This window comes from Amblyomma maculatum, chromosome 11 (genome assembly GCF_055883805.1).
Source record: "Amblyomma maculatum isolate TAMU_Amacu chromosome 11, ASM5588380v1, whole genome shotgun sequence".
Lineage (NCBI taxonomy): Eukaryota > Metazoa > Arthropoda > Arachnida > Ixodida > Ixodidae > Amblyomma > Amblyomma maculatum.
The window spans coordinates 37,493,367-37,514,086 of record NC_139354.1 but is presented as its reverse complement, the minus strand read 5'-3'; the positions used below and the strand labels follow the sequence as shown (position 1 = coordinate 37,514,086).

General features: G+C 46.9%; 1 protein-coding gene across 1 annotated transcript; it reads left to right on the top strand.

Moving 5' to 3' along the window:
- The first annotated feature begins 10,058 nt into the window (after positions 1–10,058).
- On the top strand, positions 10,059–14,732 carry LOC146173526 (uncharacterized). Its single transcript, XM_084584783.1, has 2 exons — positions 10,059–10,461; positions 13,506–14,732. Exons 1-2 carry the CDS (start codon positions 10,177–10,179, stop codon positions 14,631–14,633), a joined length of 1,413 nt encoding a protein of 470 aa, XP_084440909.1. The 5' UTR covers positions 10,059–10,176; the 3' UTR covers positions 14,634–14,732.
- Positions 14,733–20,720: the final 5,988 nt, after the last annotated feature.

The following is a 20,720-nucleotide window of genomic DNA, read 5'->3' as shown; positions in this document are numbered from 1 at the left end:
AGCATCACTAGCAGAAACGCTTACCAGGGCTTAACCAATGGTTCCTAGTCGAAAAAGCCGTATGTATGTATGTATGTATGTATGTATGTATGTATGTATGTATGTATGTATGTATGTATGTATGTATGTATGTATGTATGTATGTATGTATGTATGTATGTATGTATGTATGTATGTATGTATGTATGTATGTATGTTGGTTGGTTGGTATGTATGTATGTATGTATGTATGTATGTATGTATGTATGTATGTATGTATGTATGTATGTATGTATGTATGTATGTATGTATGTATGTATGTATGTATGTATGTATGTATGTATGTATGTATGTATGTATGTATGTATGTATGTATGTATGTATGTATGTATGTATGTAATGTATGTATGTATGTATGTATGTATGTATGTATGTATGTATGTATGTATGTATGTATGTATGTATGTATGTATGTATGTATAACTTTATTAGGGAGCCGGCAAACGACGGGTTAAAGCGTCGTGACGCTGGCCAAGCGTCTACCCGGGGTTAAGCCCTACTCTGCACTACCTCATTTGGCCCGTTTGTGGTGAGTTGTGTGGCTTGTGCTTTTTCGAGCGCACCCCGGGCCTGCTGGATGGCCCATAGTTGCATGTCCTTGTCTGTATTCTGCACAGCACTTTGAAGTTCCGGCGGGTATGTCCTGGATGCAGCTTCGTTCGGGAACCTGGCACAGTCCCACATGATGTGCCATTGGTCCGCCGGACCCACTTGACATACACTGCACATATCACTCGTGTAGATGATGTCTGGGTGGAGGACGTGTAGCATTGCCGGGGTAGGAGTGACCCGGTTTACATTTGCCTTAGAATGACCGCCTCCTCCCGACGAAGTGCCGGGTGAGGCGGCGGCATTGTCCGTCGAACTAGGCGATAATATTGTGTCACTTCGTAACTGGTCATTCGGTCTTTTGTTTCGAACCACCATTCGGAACGGTCCCTCTCGGGGGCGCGGAAAGCGCTCGCGCCGCCGAATGGGAATTCTTTTATTGTCGTAAGTTTTTGCTGTACAGTTCTGACCGCTATCCTCCTGTACAGAAATGTTGCCACGAACTATTCAAATCATTATTTGTTCTTTTTCGACAACCGCTGGCATGCGGCCTTATCCCTGTGATTCTATCGCGCGGATCGATTAAATATTCCATATTTTTCATGCTTGTCGCGAGACAACACTTTATCATTTCCATTATCGCACAAGGTGCGTCGAGATGTATCTCGAAGATTCCAGCCACAGGCGTGAGGTTGTACACTGTTCCAGGCTATGCTAGCCACCATATGCGGGTTTATCTAGATGGGTCTTCGCCGCATTTAAATTAAGCGTTCACGGGGGCGACAGGCATTCTTAGATTGACGACCGACGAGCTATTGTTCTATTATCGCCGCCACCGAATAGTTTCGTTACATTGCAGACTCAAGTCAGCCTAATAAAGTTACTTCAGTGCAACCTCAGACTTAATTTGTCATCGGCCTTGTCACCACCACGTGACAATAAGTTCCCGAGTTGCACCAGAATTTCCTATACTTGCGAAAAAAGAGTACTACAGAAAACAAGAAAGCACTAAGAAGTCGTTACAGGGCTACAAACAAATCGTGCTTCAGAACGAACAGAAAATTTTCCGGTGTCGGCAGAAATGCAGAATATTTTGTCTTTCTGAAACGGTGCTGTTTTTTTTTTACTTGACTGAATCAATAGGTTTGCCAATGGTAGCTAAGTTTATGTGGCCAAATGTTCGTCAATCTTGTCCGATTAGTTGAGATGGACGACGGACGAGCCTTTGTCAGTAATTCGAATTACTGACAGCGGCTTCTGCGATGTTTACCCCTGTAAAAGCTTAGGGGACATTCAAGCTACGCCTTAACGGATACGACATTACAAATCTAATTGTTTCCGTCTGCTGTCCCCCGCCGCGGTTGTGCAATGGTAATAGGCGCACTACTGTCCCTGAGCCCCCGGGTTCGAACCCGACCACCGGCGGCTGTATTTCGATGGAGGCGAAACAATATGGCGTCCATGTGTTGTGCGATGTTGTTGTTGTTGTGGCTGTAGGAAGAAGGAAAAGAAAATGCGTGGGCCTGCTACTGGCTCTGTAGCTGAATCACCTCCGATGCCTGATTGATTTATAGGGAGGGAAAGGCGCGGTAACTGTCTCACTTGTTTTTGTGGACAACCGCGTCGTAAGGGAAGGGAGGAAGGTGGGAGTGAAAGTGGAAAGAAAAAAAAGAAAGAGGAGCCGTAGTGGAGGGCTACGGAGTAATTTCGACCACCTGGGGAACTTTCACGTGCGCTGAGATCGCACAGCACACGGACGCCTCTTCGTTTCGCCTCCATCAAAACGAAGTAGTCGGGCGTAGTCGGGCGTCTTACCACTGCACCACCCCCGGGGGGGCCCGGCACAGTACCTCCGCTGCTTTGTGCGGACAAAAGAGAGAAAGTAGAGAAGAAAAAGAAGAGGGAGAGAAAGACGCACGCCGCAACAGCCATCGTCCAGCACCTAAACGGTGGCGGGTGCAATGACGGCCTACAACAGATAAAAATTCCGTGGCTGGCTAGCCCTCGCCGCAAGCGGCATTGACCTACCGTCCCTGACCAGCAGGGCCAGGAACAGCCACCCTTCACCCAGTGCACGTTAAAGATCCCCAGGTGGTCATTGTTTTTGTTGTTGTTGCGAGTGTAGGAAGAAGGAACAGAAATGGCACGAGCCTGCTACTGGCTCTGTAGCTCACCAACCTCCGCTGCCTCGTGCGGACAGAAAATATAGAGAAGAAAAATAGGGAGAGAGAAAGGCACGCGTCGGATGCAATGACGGCCTACAACCACCGATGGCATGCTAGGCGCCGCCACAAATGGCGGGGAACTACCATTCCCAGCACCATAGGGCCAGAAGCTGCCACCCTCCCACACAGGTGGTCGACATCTCTCCGGAGCCCTCCACTACGGAACGCCTTTTTTTTTCGCTTTCACTCACACCTCCCTCCCTTCCCTCGCGGCGCGGTTTAGGTGTCCGCAGATACTGCGCCTTTCATTTCCTGTGAACTATTTATTAATTTCCATCTGCTGCTCTCCTTCCGGTTCCTTGTCTCGTTCATTAAGTTTCAGTACGCTAGATGAGTTATCAAGCGCTTAACTTGTGCCTGTAACATGTCATACATTTTAATTGGCACGCAGTTCGGAGCTGCCACATTGTTAAGCTCATGGTCGTAATTGGCCACCCAACGTACTTGTACGTTTTAAAGAAGCCGTACAAACGTGCTTGCGTGACTTAGAAGCAGCATGACTGACTCGACATTCAAGAGGCCTGGAAGGTTGATTCCTGTCCCATCCTATATCACCTATAATGATCGGCTCGAAATGGCAGCTACTTCAATCTTTGTGACAGCGTGAAGTGTCCTTAACATCACACAATCCATCGACAAATCAATGTCACCTGCCGGCTACCACCTGTTAGAGGCATTCAGGCGAGATATGTCAGACACATCCTGGTAAGCGACATTTTTTTGCGAAAGCAATACTACGCCAGGTCTAACCGCTCGTCGCTGTGTGCCATGGCCGTGGTCCCTCATGACGTATGAATTCACGTTACCCTTATGCCACGGGCAGGAACTGCCAACTCAGATAGCTCCTTTAATACGGTAGGGTGATATCAGAATCAGCCTGTCAGAAACGTTTGCATTCCCGTTACCCCTACGACACGCAGGCACGTTGGCGAATAATGTAGCAGGCAAAAGAAGCTTCCGCCATTGCTATCGCAATTCAACTAAGGTTAACCAGAGCTAAACCACAACTAAATTTTTTTTGTGTTGCTTAGAGCAAACGCTCTAAAATGCGGCTTCCGACGGCGACTTCTACCTAATATTAGCTGGATGGTCGATAGGGTTTGTGACGTCACAGGGCTACTGTGAGATGCTTATGAATAACTGGTCGTTGGAGTGCGTGACACCGCAATACCCCGTACACATTGTTCAGGTGCGCGCTGGTCGCGTGACGTGGCCGAGCAGAGATGTGAGCTCGGCCTTAATCGGCAGCTGCGCTTGGTTGTGCGTTGTCGGGCCCTCACACCTCCATAATCAGATTCTAACCGAGCCAGAAATACTGCCGCATGTGCCCCCGTATAGGAAAATACCCGACAGTGGAGGTGGCGCCCGCGGAAGAATGTTTCTGAAGCTGGAGTGTCGGTTGGGCGTACGCAGTGAGCGGCATTGTCGGAACAAGCAAGCAACCTTTCAGAGAGTCGTGGACACTGACCTTGCAGATTACAAGTGGCAAACACATCTCGTGCACTTGGATGACGGGATCATATTTGCCCCCAAATTTCTTGGAGCTGCTCCGTCGCCCAGACACGGTACTACATGAAATGAAATTATTCGGACTCATTCTGAACGCCAAAACATTTTAGACCATGTTGTCGACCAGGCTCGGATCTTTTGGTATCCAAATAATAGAGAGATTTAGCTTACCGTGATCCACGATCCGCCACCGTGGCTCTCTACCGCGCGTGGGCGGGGCGGTCAAGCTGATTGGTCCACGACGCGGCAGGTCTGTGTGCCGACATCCAGTATGTGGCGCCATCTGTCGGCGTCAAGGGGGGTCTGGGCATGCGCAGTGGAAGGCGCGGGAGCGGATCACGGTAGCGGATCGCGGATGACGGTAAGCTAAAACTCTCTAATAGCCAATTTCTGACACCTTCTGACAAAAAAAAGCTTTGGCCCTTCCTTCGATTATATGTGTATTATTGAAGCTTCCTCAAAAAGTTAAGAAAACCCGTGCACTCTTAACACGTAGTGAGGAACACAGCAAACGCACGTATGTTCGGGACTTCAACGTCATCAGCACTGACCACCAGTGTTGATGCATTTCGCTGAAAATGCCGATACACTATTAAATGGGCACCGCTGCGGGTATTGGCCAGACGCTGTCGTAGTTCAAGTGCACAAGGGATCGACAACAACGTGTCATCGCTTGCTCTCTTCAAGCTTTCTCTAAGACCGATGCCTACTATTCTGCAACTGTAAATGACTGCCTCCCCATTGTGTCATCACGTGGTAATTATTTTCCGTTCCGGTACGGCAGACCTTTCAAATTCGTGACCGCCAATATCGCACTACGCTGGCTGGCACCCATCGACGGTCCATCAATGTGACCCATCAATTTGGCCCGTACGATGGAGGCTGCGACCTAAAGAGTATGGCGTAAAGGTGACGCAAAACTCTGGTTGTAAAACATTGGACACTAATTGACTGTCCCGTGCTTTCGCGCAGCCAGCTCCCTAAGACGCTGTTGATGACGCTGCATTTCTAAAAGCGATCGCTGTAGCCATTTTTACCGATTAACGACGCAGAGACCTAAACTTCCGGCGTGTAATTGACTGTCTGCAAGGTGCCTACAGCAGGGTACCTAAATCGTTTCGCATCAACTTTTTATATCTGTGCCTCCGTTACTGGGTTCCCGTAAAGGTTTGTGCCGCCAACCGTCGGCGGTGCTTATTCGGCGTGTCTGAAAACCAGTGGGGCGAAATAGGCCGAGGCATCGCTCATTAACCAAAGTGAATCCTTACATTCTACCTTTCCGTAACCAACAGCGCGAAAGGTTCCGCTTTTCCCGTTTAAAAACCGTCCATATCATTCCAGCACAGCGAGATGTACTTTCTCGAACCGTACCTACCTCGAGCTCTGATAACAGGTGTTATAGTATAGCTACTGGCCACCAAACGCGTTACATGGAACAGCACCTTTTCTGAGTGGCACTACGTTTTGAAATTAGCAATTATTTTTTGTCCTTCGGTACATTACTGCCTTCCCGGGGACGGTCACTATACCATGTTATCCTTATCGTATGGATGGGAGATGGAGACTAGGCTTGACACCCCTTCTTTTCTACAACGCGCTAAATATGCCCGCCAGTTCGAAAGGTTGAGAATCCAACATCAGCAGTACGAGGTTCCTCGCCACTAAAAGGCGCGGCGACGAAATCCTCAATATGTTCCTGGCGACAATGTCATGGTGGGGTATCCGCTTCGAGACAAAGAATTGTTTTAGTTTCTCTTATTATTGCGTAAAAAATACTACGCGAGGTTTCAGCCCGTCGCGTAAACCCGGCCGGTAGCCACGTTTGACCTTTAGAGCGACCGCAGATGGGCCCCCTCTTCAAGCCGTCGGGTAAGCCCGGTCGGTAGCCACGCCGTGCCGCTGAAGCAGAAGAACAATAAGAAGACAGAACTGAAAGAGAAGCAACGTCGGCTTTGCTTACGCAACCTGCCGTGTTTAACTAAAGCTAAACCCCAGCTAATTTTTAGCATTAAGCAATGCTGGTCCTCCTCTCTCTTGGCACAAGCATGGATGCGCGTGCAGTACTGCCAGTGTGCGAGTTACTCAAATATAGGTGTCATATTGGAACTAAATTTTTTTAGGGCTTCAATATTGGGATTATACTACCAAATTTTATTTACCTGAATCGTTTGCTTTGGTACTGCTCATGTCGCATTAAAATTTTCCGCGAAACATTTTCCACAAACATTCCTCCCAAATTCATAGTTTATGTAAGATGCAACCTAAAACGAGGTAAATAAATATTTGTTTCCCTCTACACAAACTGTGGCCAAAATCCGCTTCGAGCTTGTGCCATATCATTACGTAAGAAGGTGATTTTAGGCGCTGCTGAACGCTGCATTTCCCTCCGAGGTCGGAGAAAATCACTGTTCACGTCGCCTTCGGCCACACACAAAGGTATAGATGACCTGTAACTATATACGGAAAAGGTAGAAAGCGCACCACGTGGAAAATTTTTCCAACTGAGACGATGACGCATGTTCCTTGTCTGTCTCCGCCTTTTCTAAAATTTCCAATCAACAGTGCTTGAATATTTCGCTACATTCCTTTACCCATCGTCTTACCTCCGACTACTCTGGTTTATCCCTCGCCTATTGTACTTAACGGGAAGGCCCTACACAGACATAACATGCAACTAGAAAACACTGAACTTTTTCTCGTCATTCCCCAACATCTGCGCTCCACCAGCCTTGAACAGTTTCATGATGCTCCCACGGCTGGAAACCTGGATGTCTCCCGCACATACGACAGCAAATACTGGCCGTTCTACTGGCTGGGGTTCCACCACTCCGTCCGGCAGTACGCATCGGAAGAAACCCTCCGTTTTGCCTTCAGGTCACATGTCATCGATCTCCACAACAGACTGACCCGTTTTGCCCTCATGACGATAGCCTTCTTGTGCACTTCCCATTCTTCGCCTCGAGGAACAAATCGATCGCCGTCGCCACTGATTGCGCTACACGGTACGCTATTACCCGCGCAATCTCGACCAGATGCGGCACGTACGTCGCTGAGCTCCTTCTAGACAACGTAATTCTTCATCATGGCGCCCCTCGTGTACTACTATAACTAACCGTGGCCGCTCTTTCCTCTCACGAGTGGTTGATGAAATTACCTGTTTGTGCTCCGTCCGTCGCAAATTCACCACCGCCAATCACCCCCAGACCAGCAGCCTCGATGAACATTTAAACCGCACGCTCGCTGACATGCTGTCCATGTGTGTGTCTAACGACCACTGGAATGGAGATGTTCATCTACCTTGTCCCTTTGTGACGTTCGCCTATAACGTCACGCAATTTTACGGCTGGGTATTCTCCATTTTACCTGCTCTTTGGCCGCCAGACGTTACTGCTCTTCGATACATCACTAGCCGTGGCTGACGCCACCAGTGCAAACGCCAGTGATAACGTCGCCCGCGCTCATAATACGTTTATACGTCATTGATGATACGTAATTGATCGTAGGGTTGCTCATGACAGGGCTCTCTGCATCCCAAGACACATAACAATGCTGGTAAAACAGTCACCACCACGATGTATACCACAGTCCTGGACCTCTAGTGTTGCTATGGCTCCCGTGCCATCGAGTGGGGATGGGCGAAAATCTTTTGGTCCGTTATAGAGGCCGTACTTTGCGGCCCGTGACCGACCTCATATACGAAGCTGAATCTCTGCATCCGAAGTTCTCTATGAATCACGTTTTGGTTCAATAGTGTAGAACGCACATGAACTGCACTTTTCCCGAGGGCGGAAGGCGTTGGTCGTGCACCAAAGGACGATGTAGTGGGGCAGTCTGCCTGAGAACGACGACGATGAGGGCGTCTGAGCTGCCATTTCTTATTTGATAAACAACAACAACCCTAATTGAGCGGAAGACTATCGTTTGTAAATCTTCTCCGTAACAATATTATCACCTAAAATAACACAAAATAGTAAACAATAAAACACGCATAGCTACAAGAACGTAACGAGAAGAGAAACCAAGATAGCAGCATGAGATATTTCAGTGTTGCCACGGGAAAGATGATTGCAGTGCATTAGTGTTTTCTAACATGATTGACCTGATTCAGATTTCTTAAAGAAAACGAGAAATTTGCCCTTTACTTCTACGAGTTCCAGATCACAATGATGCCTTTTATATGACATCCTTCAATGAAAGGTTAATTGTAACACCCCCGCTATGAATGTTTTCATCTCAGCTGCTTGCCTCCTGAAAGTAATTCTTATCTCGTGGCACCTGTTCAAAAGGTTTGCATCGTAATTACCGCTGTGCAATTGTAAGTGCAGGGCTCTGTACGTAACCATGACAGTTTCTGAAGTGCTTTTTCAGTTTGGTCAAACAACCGAGAACTAGTGTAAAAACATATGGTTAACACAAATAGACCCACACATGTCAACGCAACAAGTTTAATGGAAATTATTTGTATAAACCAGACTGCAAGTGAGAAACCTCAAGGATTTCAGGGAAAAAGTAATGCCTCGCTCTGTAAGAACACAACGCGATGAAATTCAGGCTGATAATATGCGGAGTGTATCTCTCACCGCAGCGTACAATAAAACTTCATCGCATTTTATATTTAATAACTTGTTATTTAGTAAGCCTGGTTACTTTGCTTCATTGTTCACAAATAATTCGTAATAATCACTTGAAAAGAAGCTGTACCACTAACTACCATTCTAATTGCCCAATATTTGCTCCGAAAGAAGTTTCTGCAGTCTCAACGGTCGAACGAAATTTGAAGGTTATCACTCAGAGACTCACCTACCCAGAAAAGCTAATCGAAAATGGTCAACTTCACAAGAACGCAACAAAAAAAATTTCAATACTCATCACTTAAAAGATTCCTCTCGCATGCAACGCCATATTTCTTCTTCGAATAAGTGAACACCAAGCTAGAAAAAATGTATTCCTTCATTTTGATCGAAAGAACCTTAACATCTTCAAATATCCCCTGACTGTGCTGTCCTCGTCAAATTAAATGCCAACCGCGGAGCGCATGGCCAGGGGTCTACCTTACACATCAGCCTGCCGAAAGCAGATAGGCGCACTGATCCAGTTTGCAAACGTTTTGGTTCTGTTTTCCTTGACGTCAGTTTTCGCGTTTTGCCCTTGGCGCACCCATATTCATTCTTTTCACTGATACCAACTTTCGACATGCGGGTTCAGGTCAAGCAAGCGCTCTTGGCTGGCTGGCATGCAGCGCTTTGATTTTGATTCCTTTTGTCGCCGTGTTAACAGCGTCCGGCTGCAAAGCGAGGAGTGAAAACAAAAATCTATCGAGTTGTGGTTTTATTTGAATTCCCATAAACAGATTTACCTTTATCTGTTAGTAACAACTGGTCCCGAAAGAACGTGCTAGAATCTTTAATGTCTATTACGATTAGAAGCCTGGAGCTTCAAGGGTTATCTACTCGAATTAAGCCACTAGAACACGGATTATTTCGAATGAATGCAGCAACGAATCCATTAGCATTACTAGCCGAAAGTTTCCTCTATCCTACACCGCCTTATTTGTAGAGGACTAAGCGGCAATCTAGGCAGGAGTAATTCTTGCCTCGTTGTGCCAGAAGTAAAGGGATGAAATTCAAATTGCGCTGGACTGTACTGCCGACGAACAGCGAACCTCAAGTAGAGCATTCATCGGATGTGCGGCGTTGCCGTTCTCGAAGCGGCGAAGAACAAGCGGCAGGTATCGGACCGATTGTAGTCATGGCGACCGCCTAGAACGGAAAGCGAAGAGAGATAAGAACGGCGCAAGGGGAGGAAAAGGCCATTTTGTGCAGAGCGTCGGGGCAGCCCGGGAGTGCTTTGCGCGATGGCTCCTCAGAACACCCAGTACACCCTGGTTGGTTTCTCCACCGACCTCGACTGGAGACCCCTGTGCTTCGTGAAGCCCATTCCAACGTACAGAGTGTGCGGCGCCTGCGGTCTGGTGCGCATGAAGACTGCTCTGCTTCCGTGCTCGCACATACTGTGCGAGTCATGCTACGAGCAGAGCGCCCAGGATTGTGTCCGCGTCTGTCCGCTGGATGGACACCGGTGCGAAGTGGAAGATGTCGATCTGAAGGAGTTTCCTATCAAAGATCTTCTAAGGAGAGAGGTAAGTAAGGAGGGCTGGGAGAATGATAATAGATAGCATCGTAAGAGGCAGTTGAAGCACCAGTTCCAACCTAATTATAGAAACGCGGCGGCGATAAATGCTCCGATTAGCGTGAAACCCTGCTTGGAGGGGCTTTTGTGGCTATGAGAGTGTGTTGTGTCATCAAAATATTTGATGAAAACGTGGCTCAGGTGATTATGAGGTCGTGACACGCTTGTTTTAAATAACGTAAGATTTTTGCCAAACGTAACTGAGCAGCACTGCCGGCCGGCGGAGCAGGCACGGGGCCGGGCTGCGGCAAGCTACGTTCACCCCTCGCTTGTCACTGCACCATAGACTGCACTCCAGCGGCTTGTGTAAACTGGCTGACGTAAGCATGCTCCCTCGCTCTCCTTCCTGGGTGATAAAAAGTAACAGAGTATTATGTGCGGCGTCACAGGTCTTATTTGGCGCCTCCAGAGTGCTGGCTACTGAGGGAGGGAGCTCCGCACAGCATAGCTCGCTCGAAGCTCTTTTTGGGCCGCTCTGTGAAGCTGCGCTATACGTTGGAATACTTTGCGCATATAATATCAGCCCAAAGTTCCCTTCGGTAAAGCCTTTGGTGAAATACTTGCTATTCTGCTCGTTCCTAATGCGGTTAAAGTAAGGCAAGGAAAGAATTTCGAAAACTCGATGAGCTTTTTCCTGTGGTTCTTATAGCTTCTGTTGTGACCGCAACGTTATTTTTTGTGACGCTACGTTAGACCAGAGGAGAGGAAGAATCAATTAAGATTACCAGCTATTTGAAGCACCACAGCTGCCACTCTGTATTTCGCGTCATTTGGTAATGCACAAAAAAAAGTTGGATTTTTTTTTTTCATGTTGGGAATTATTTTCTTGAACTGGTCACAATCTTTTTTTCGGAAGCGAACTGGGTTGAAGCCGTGTCACTCGAAAACCTCAGAGGTGCGTTATTCATTTCCACGATAAGTACGGCTGCTTATTTACATAAACACCATGTTCTGGATGTTATATCAATATGTTCTAGAAATTAACCCATATCTGGACACACGGAATTAGGACTGCGAACTTGTTTTGTGCTTCTGTCATTTACTAGCCATTTGATTATTAGTTTAGTGGCGGCTTGGAAAATGGTGTCATCAGAAACTCGTTAAAATTCTGGATGCAAGTTTCAAGCGCAGCTCAAAGGGACGTTCGGAACCTGACACTTCCCGTCCTTGCTGCTGTCCCTAGCCGCAACATGGAGCGCGGAGATTCAGCGGGAAGCCTAATACAACTTGAAACATTTCTTCGCCGGCACCGCTAGTAATAGGGAAGTATTGTTGGATATCAGATGTTAAGAAGCATTTATGGCACCCATTTGCAATTGCTGAATATTTTTTCGTAATTAAACGCGCGAGCTATTTCCTAACGGTGCAACTTTACAGAGCTGTGTCGAAAATGAGCTTTGAGTTTTGCTTCACAGAGCTCAACACTCAAACGATATAGGCTATATAGGCAGCTTTACCTGTCCGTCCCTAAATGACTAGGTTACGCAACGAGCTTCCGGGACGGTAATACCATTTGCAAAACGCACCCTCGAGAATTGGGCCTCGCATGTGTTTACGGAGCCACGACATGTCAAAGCACTCACTGTCTGCTTTAAAAATTTTTACAGCGTTTCCAAAGTTACGATGGCAGAAATGAAGGAAATGTTTACTTCGCACCGGCATAATTTCCCAATTGTTTTTTTTTATTTATTTTACTGTTACTTACTCAGAAGAATTCGAAGTGCAAAACATTTGAAAGTGTGGTTGTTGCGTATATTGCTTGATTGGCGAAATTCTGCGAGGACAGTAAAAAACGACGTCAGTTTAATTTTGTAATTCCTTACACTCACTTCCCAAACTGGATGCTGGACCCTTCCAACTATGCGCCGAGGGCAAAGGCACATTCGAAGTGGGCCTCAGTGTGTTGTAGTATACTGTCTTTAGCATGCGACAAAAACGATTTAACGACGCGCAATGCGCGAATTAGGTGCAGGGATTTGTTACGTCTTTACGGAGGTGACAATCAGTAGCCACTCCTGGTGTAAAAAATTGTAGCGGGCATTTTGGATGACCAAAGTGCGATGAGGCGAAAGCCATCGTAGCGCGGTGGATCGTATCTCTCGACTACGGTACCTCTATCTCAATGACTTTTTTCACTATCGTTTTCCGCCCTTCCTTTATGCCGTAATACACGTGTTCGTGGAGAATTGTGACAGATACTGCGCCTTTTCTATCCTGTAAATCAATTTGAAATTCCGCTGATGCCTACTAACGCCTCCTAGACATCTGGGTATGTTTCTCTTTGCTGAGTGGCGCGGCGTTCGAAGAAACGGCAATTGAAAGGCGCCGCACGGACGCCTGGAGCCCCCGTCGATGTCAGCTTCATCTATGCATCAATCGCCTGGTGAGGTCATGGCCAGTTGGGGTGGTACATTGCGCTCGACTAGTCGAAAACAGCCAGCATTTCATTCAAAACATGAAAGTTCACCGGTATTCTATGCTTCGTTTACAAGAAATTAAAGGCCGCAGTACCTGTCACTCGCGGAATCCCATGTCCTCGCGGTAGACAAGGGGAATTATGATGAACATTTCTCGATCTGGGGCGTGGCGCAGTTAGTGAAGCGCTCAGCTTGAGATTCAAGATACGGAGGTTCGTTTCCCTGTGGAGACAAGGTTTATTTATTTATGTTTAACTATCTCCCTGGAAAGTGTGACATCCTCTGCCGATAGCCTATGCCGACAGCTCCTGCTGACAACGATGAGGCATTTAAGGTTTTCGCCTTATTATTTAAACAACAATATTGTGCAGCCATGCATATAGAACTGCATGATGTACGCGGAGTTGCACAACCTCATATTTGCACATTGGCTATGCTGGATTCGATTTACGATCGCTGAGCCTCCCACAGATGGTGTATAATTAACGTAACGACACTCGGACTTGTCAGGTTCTTGAATATGTTTGCACGACTACTCTGAGCATATACGTTTTTTTTTTTTTTTTGTAACCTGCAGGTGAAGTGCTGGAACGAGGCAAGCGGCTGCAGGGCAGTGCTATCTGCATCGGCAATTGCTCAGCACTTCCAGCGTGAATGTCGCCACCACTGCGTTCGCTGCCCCAAGTGTTCGGCTACAGTTCTTTGCACAGCCGTTTGTGCGCACTTGGAGTCGGAGTGCTGCTCTGCTGCGACGACTGCTGCACGCGGATGTCGAGGGGATTCAGACAGCAAGGAGGAGGCAACGCTCGGGGAAACCTTCAAAGCAATTCTAGAACAGCAGGCCGGTGAAATTAAAATACTTCTGGGGCGACTTCTCACTACTAGTGACGCTAACGGTGACCGGCTCAATGAAATTGGTCACGGCGTAAACAACTGCCAAGAATCAATCGCAGTACTCAAGCAAGCCATCAATGGCGTGGCGGAGAAAGTACAGCAAGAAGCCGTACAAGTAAGAACAGAAACTCGCGACTATGCGAAGAAAGGCTCGGATGAAATAACTACGTTCAGGGAGGAAGAGAAAGAACGTTTCATAGCAGGCAGCGATACCATGAACGCCCTATCCAACGCTATACAAAAAATGGAAAAACAGCTGCGAGAGGAGATTCCAAAAGCTGCCAGCAAGCAGCGAGACAATGATTCACAGACTACAGGCGTCCTCGAAGGGGCTGCGGCACAACCGGAAGAGAGCAACAATGCAATGTGCCCTGTCGACCACGTTGTGCCCAGACCATCTGACCCATTTGCATCGGCGTGCGAGTTTATCGTAAAAGGTATCAAGTCACTCATAGAGGCAGCGCAGAGTACAGGGTGTGCTGAGTATAAAAGCGAGCGTGTATACCTCCGAGGCTATTCCATTTCCCCTGCTATCGCTATAGGAGTTTATGGTTACATCAGGGGTGGCATCTGGCTGCACAAGGGCGACATGGACGACGTTGTTCAGTGGCCCTTCAAGTCAGCAGTCAAATTTACTGCCTTGCATCCAAAGCAAGGGATGGAACGACTGCTCCTAAGGCGTGGCCCCGGTTGCTTTGTTTTTAAAAGACCGCAAGAAGAACGTGAGGAACAGGAATGGTGGAGTTGTGAATCTCATCCCCTTAATGCACTCATTCGTGAAGGCTACGTGGAGACGACCAGCTTCGAGTGAAATTCGAGCTGCTTCCCTGAACTAAGCTCGGTTGTGAGCAGCGGCCAAGTCATCATTGGCCGTATGAAGCCCCGTTCATGCATAATTTGGAGAGATGTCGGCTGATTTTTTTCAAGATGCGTGTTCAATGTTGCGTGGTAATTAATATTCCCAGCTGACAACACCTTCGATACGATCTTGATTTTACGAACTTTTAAAATCACAGCTCCCCTTAGAAAAGGAGTTCAACAACAGGAGCTCCTCGGTCGCTCAATCTGTATTTCTAGTTCCGATATTGATTTCCTACTCAGCAGCGGCAGGGCTCGTCCCCGGTTCCTGTGACTAACATCCTCGCTGCAACTGAAAAGTGATGCGTCGTGCGCTTCTGTCATAACTGGCGACGGTGTCCCCAGCGAGAACCAGGCATCTGCAAAGAGCGTCGAAGCAGAAAGTTTGGTTTGGTTTATGGGGTTTAATGTCCCAAAGCGACTCAGGCTATGAGAGACGCCGTAGTGGAGGACTCCGGAAATTTCGACCACCTGGAGTTCTTTAACGTGCACTGACATCGCACAGCATACGGGAGCCTTGCTTTTCGCCTCCATCGAAAAGCGTCCGCCGGGGCCGGGATTCGATCCCGCGTCCTTGGGAACAGCAGTCGAGCGTCATAACCACTGCGCCACCCCGGCGGAAAGTGAAGTTTCTTCATTCGCAATGCAAAGCCACACTGGCTGTACCGAGGCGACTTTCCTGTCCACTTACAGGTACACTTGAATCGATGCAAAAGTGTGATTATCATAGTGGCCTCCACGGAGTTTGTATTCGCAACGCTGTATTGCCACGAATCGTGCCTTCCCCGAAAGCAAGTTCAACAGCATGGACAGGCTAGCTACTTGAATTTGAACACCGCGAGAATAGGGGATAGAGAGTGAGATGTCTAAAGGTTCGTGCTTTGTTGAGCCTAATGTTCTCTCCACATCTGCAACTAAACGCTCTAATGGCACATGCTGTGGGGTTCTCGTTGTTTCTTTGTTTTTTTGTTTGTTTGTTTGTTTCTCCGAAGTGTCTTTCCTTTTCCTGTACTTTCCTAATATGCCCATCGAAGTGTCGATAATAAATTAAGATTTCGTCCTGCACAGAATTCCCTGGCTGTTGTTCGATTCTTTTTTTTTTTTATTTAGTATAGTATCAGATTGCATACGTCAGTCTGGAATCCTCAGAACGAAACCCTCGCCTTCTGTTCTTTTCACTTTAGTCTATTTCACACACTAGCTATCGAGCGTTCAAACAGCAAAGCTGAAGTTTTGTTTGGGATGCTCTCCAAAAAAAAAAAAAACGCTAAAGAAAGGCTTTGGTTTAAATTACCATAGTCTACAATGCCATAAGACAACTCAACATGATTACGAACTCTCTGATGGCAACCCGGCTTGCTGAAAACTCAAATGTCGTCCCCTGGAGCTCAAAATGCAGTTTCTCCTGGAAACTATCTTCATTGAGACTATGCTCCAGGTGGACGGCGTTTTTTATTTAAGTTACTTGCGGATGGATTGGAATGGATTCTGATGGACTGTGTGTCTCGCATTTGTTTCAGTCTTTATAGTTACTATTCAGTGTGCTTCTATTTTCTTTAGTCTCTTCAATGTAGCCACAAGTAGGCTTTGTAAATAGACTCTGTATATAGAACTTTCGTGTAAAAATGAAAAGCCTGTAAGAAATAATACGATAAATATTTAGACTCAGGCTTGAGAAATGTACAGAACCCTGTGCAGCCAAGACCAAAGTAAAGGCGTACTGAAACGGCAAAACATTCTGGTCCCAGCCGGAGTTGCAACATTTTTTTTTATACTGAACACCACTACGTTGCCATTTCCCCTCCCGGATAGGAAATTAACCCGCAGCCAATCAGTCACGTTAAGCTTGCTCCAAACGAACTCATACCCCAACCCCTGGCGCATGAAGCACATCGACCCAGACTACGACGGACAACATGTGTGTGAACGGTGCAGTGACCGTGTAGACTTAAACCATATGCTGTGTGGTTGTGCATCGAGCGACGTCTACGCCAAGAACAAGGAACATTGGGACAAAGGGTTAAAAAGTGCTTCATTACGTGATCAGCTTCGGACTCTCCAGGAGGCCCGCGCGGCGGCGGAGAGCTTCGGGCTCTCTGTGCCGACGTGGGAGCTGCCCTTTACACCTGGCGCCTAGCCGAGTGTCCTCCAAGACCCCTAACGTGGGAAATAAAGTTTTACCAAACCAAACCAAACTACGTTGCCAGTCGAAACTTCAGTCCAAGGAAATGGCTTCTCTGCAGTACAGAATGAATGCTATAAACAGTCCAGCTGATGTGAGGTCGCTGATACCTCTGGTGCAAGTGTGTAACATGATAATATACTTTTTTTTTTACACACATTGTTAGAACCGGTCTAATCTTTCGACGCGTAGACCTTTGTTCGGTACAGTTATCCTGTGCGAGCATGTAAAAGACTGGTGTAAATGACAATGGGGTTCTTATACAAAAATGCAGCAATCTTTGTTAGGAAACCTATTTGGATATACTGAGTCCTGGGCTAATTTTACATGTGCGAAAAACTACGTTAAAAGGTTTCCACAAAATTTGTCCATACATTTTAAGTATAGAGTCTATATATGCGCTACAGGTTTCTTTCCTTTCCTCTTTTTTCTTTTCCTCTTTCCCCGGCACCATAAACAATTCAGAGACTCGTTGACATCTCTTTTGCAGATATCAAGACAAGTCGCAAACCTGTCTCGTACACAATTTGGCGACTTGACTTTACTCGCTCGAATTTCCAGGAGCGCCTTCGTCGCTATATGGGGCGGTACTGTAAGCCACCAAACCATCAGGCCTTCCTCTGGAAATGGAAACATGTCATATCGCTAAAGAAGAGCAGAAGCTTTAGGCCATGTTGTGAACCGGGCAACGCTCTTTTGGGATACAACAATAGCCATTCTGAAATATCTGCCACCCGTAACTAGAACGTTTGACGCTTCCTTGGATTATGTGTTTGTATTGCCAAATGCTGCACACCATATTGATATCACGCACACTTATCCGAGAAATAATGGTTTGAGTTGTCCTGGTTGCGAAACACAAGGCGCGTCTATATTGTGATCGCCTAAATACACTTGTCGGGACTTGTCCACTTTGAAGTCAGTTGCGTGCTCTGCCACTGAAGATGACTGCCTCACCATTGTGGAGCAAAGCTTCGGTCGACACTGTACGATGCATTTTATAGTCGTGACTTACCATCGCGTGTTATGTTTGCCAACAACCTCCAAAGACCTCTCATCGCGCATTGCAATGTGGAGTTTACGCCTTCGAGAGTATGACAGCATTCTCACTTAGACGTCAGGTCATAAGAACATAAATACGATTACCTCTATCTTGCTTTGGACGCGCGGCTTCCGGTTCTTAAAACAATGCTTTTATGCGAACGGATCCCAAAGCCGGTGTTCCTGTCGACTCATTTCTGGAGGCGGTCAGTCCAGCCAATTGTGTTCATCAATCAAGCAGTCATGCACACCTCCGTCATATAAGCGAATTTATGCAAGGTACCAGCAGCGTGCTACCTTTCTTTCGAAGCGTTCTTTTTCTCTCTCTCTGCCTACGCGACAGAATTCTCATCCAGAAACATCCTGTCGCCAACAGTTGCCGGTACTAACTCGTTGTACCTGAAAGCCCACAAGAAAATATATTGTAATCCTCTCGCTGTTAACCAGCTTTCGTCCGCTTTGGAGCCATTTTGACACTCGCCAAAATTAAAGAACTCGGCATCTAGCTTCGCTCATCAACTGACGTGACGTATTTTGTTGGAAGTTGCTCGGAATGTCATCGCCGAAGGGTTCCACCTGTCAAAGATAGCCATTCTTCTAAACTCGCTCATCAACTCTCCAAATGATTCTGACAAATTTCGACAGACTTTCTCTGACACTTCCTGATCTCGAGCTTAGGCATCAGGTGGAATATGCTTAACAACCTGCTGTATGTAAATAGCCGCCTTGCCGAGGAGCACCGCTTACGTAATTGCCGAATTATTATTCGTCTCTCATATCGCGCGGTGCACAACAGCGCCCCAAAGGCTCCAATTTTAGACAGATGATCTTCATATTTAGTAGGATATATAGAATATATTATTTTTTTTAGTCGGCCAGACCACCGCAACATGACCCCCCAAAACACATGGCCTGATGGAATGTCCCTTCCCGACATACCATTGACGCTAATATTTTAACTTACATCATAAAACCTAGAATAAACACTTTCATAAAACCTGGAATTCCGTTTATTTTACGGAGGAGTGGTAGAGACCACACTCGAAGCGACCCCTTTTCTAAAAAGCGCTGGTGTAGCCCGTCAACCACGAAAGATGCGAATTAACGCCAGCAAAGCAGGTATACACGATAATGCAGCCAGAGGGGGTGCAATACGGAAAATGTTCCTCGTGACCTTGTCTTAATTGGATACCTAATTCGACCACTCTGACTGAGAGAAATTTTCTAGCCCTGTTACGTCGTTCCCCATCGTGTTCTACAACACGTCGGTTACCTCGATTACAAATTTTTAGTAGTTAGCAACAATAGGAGGAATGTCGTCAGGGTTCAGACGTGTTTCACGTGATTCACCTGAAACATTTTATCATATAGAACACGCCCCGCTGGGATGTGCGCAGTGGTTACGGCGCTCGACTACTGTTCGAAGCGTGTAGGATAGAATCCCGGCCTCGGCGGCCGCTTTTCCGTGGAGGCGAAAAGCAAGGCGTCCGCTTGCTGTGCGATGTCAGTGCACGTTAAAGAACCCCAGGTGGTCGAAATTTCCGGAGTCCTCCACTACGGCGTCTCTCATAGCCTGAGTCCCTATGAGACGCTAAACCCCACAAACCAAACCAAGCCTATAGAGCACAGAAATAGCTTTATTTATGCTATAAAGATTTCACTCAAACATTGGGTCGATATTTGCCAAACTTATTGATTATTGAAACAGCATCTCTAGGGTAACGTCAGTGTCAACTGGCGAAGTTTGCACAACTCTCCCCTCTCCCCCCCCCCCCCCCCCCCCCCGCCTCCGAATATCACTGCTGAGGGAGAGGAACTCACACGCATTCACGCAACAAGATTAATGCGAATTGCCTTCATAAAGCACACTTCAAGTCAGGATGCCTCGAAGATTTCGTGGAAGAAGTAAGGCCCTTTCTTTATGAAGACAACATGATGGAATTCAGGCTGCTTTTGTGCGGTATCTCTGTCACCGCAGAGTGCACTAAAACTTCAACCCATTTTAGATTTAAACACCCTTGTTCTTTAGGAAACGCGATTATTTTCCATCCTTTTTCACAAATGAATCCTAATAATCTCTTCAAAAAAGCCTGTACCACTACCGCTTGCATTGCCCAACAGTTGCCCCAAAAAAGGATTCTGAAGTCTCAACGATAACAGCGCCCAGGTTATCACTTCGAGAGTCACCTACCTAGATAAGCTAATCCAGCCCGGTGTATGCACTTCGCGCGAAAGCAAGAACGAAACATTTATGTTCGTTAGCCGAAAGATGCCTATCTCGTGCAAAGCCATATTTATTGCGTACTAAGCTACCGTGCTATATATACAGGCCACGAGCCATGCTAGGAAACATTTAATCCTCCATATTTAAGAAAAGAATCTTCTAACATTCAAGCCGCTCTTGCCTGTTCCATCTTCGAAAAATAAAATGTGAACCGCGGAACGCATACGTAGCTTACATATCAGCCTGTCGAAACCAGACATAGCTGGGCTCGTCCGGTTTGCGAACGTCTTGCATTTTTTCTTTGACGTTCGTTTTCGCGTTTTGACACTAGCACGCCACATTTCATTCTTTCCACTGATACCAACTTGCGATATGCGGGTTCGCCGGCGGCAGCGTGCGGCTGTGGCCCGTATGGGTCAAATCAGAGTTCTTGGCAGGTTGGCTTGTGGCGCTTTGATAATGATTCCGTTATCGCCGTGTTAGCAGCGTCCGGCTGCAATGCCCGGAGTGAAAAAGCCTACCAGTTATTATCTTGTCTCAATCCCCATAAACCACCTGAGCTGAATGCGAAGATAGATAAGGACGGCGTAAGG

Coding starts and splice junctions, on each gene's coding strand:
- LOC146173526 (XM_084584783.1), top strand. CDS start 10,177: ATGGCTCCTCAGAACACCCAGTACACCCTGGTTGGTTTCTCCACCGAC. Junction 10,462..13,505: donor AAGATCTTCTAAGGAGAGAG/GTAAGTAAGGAG, acceptor TGTAACCTGCAG/GTGAAGTGCTGGAACGAGGC.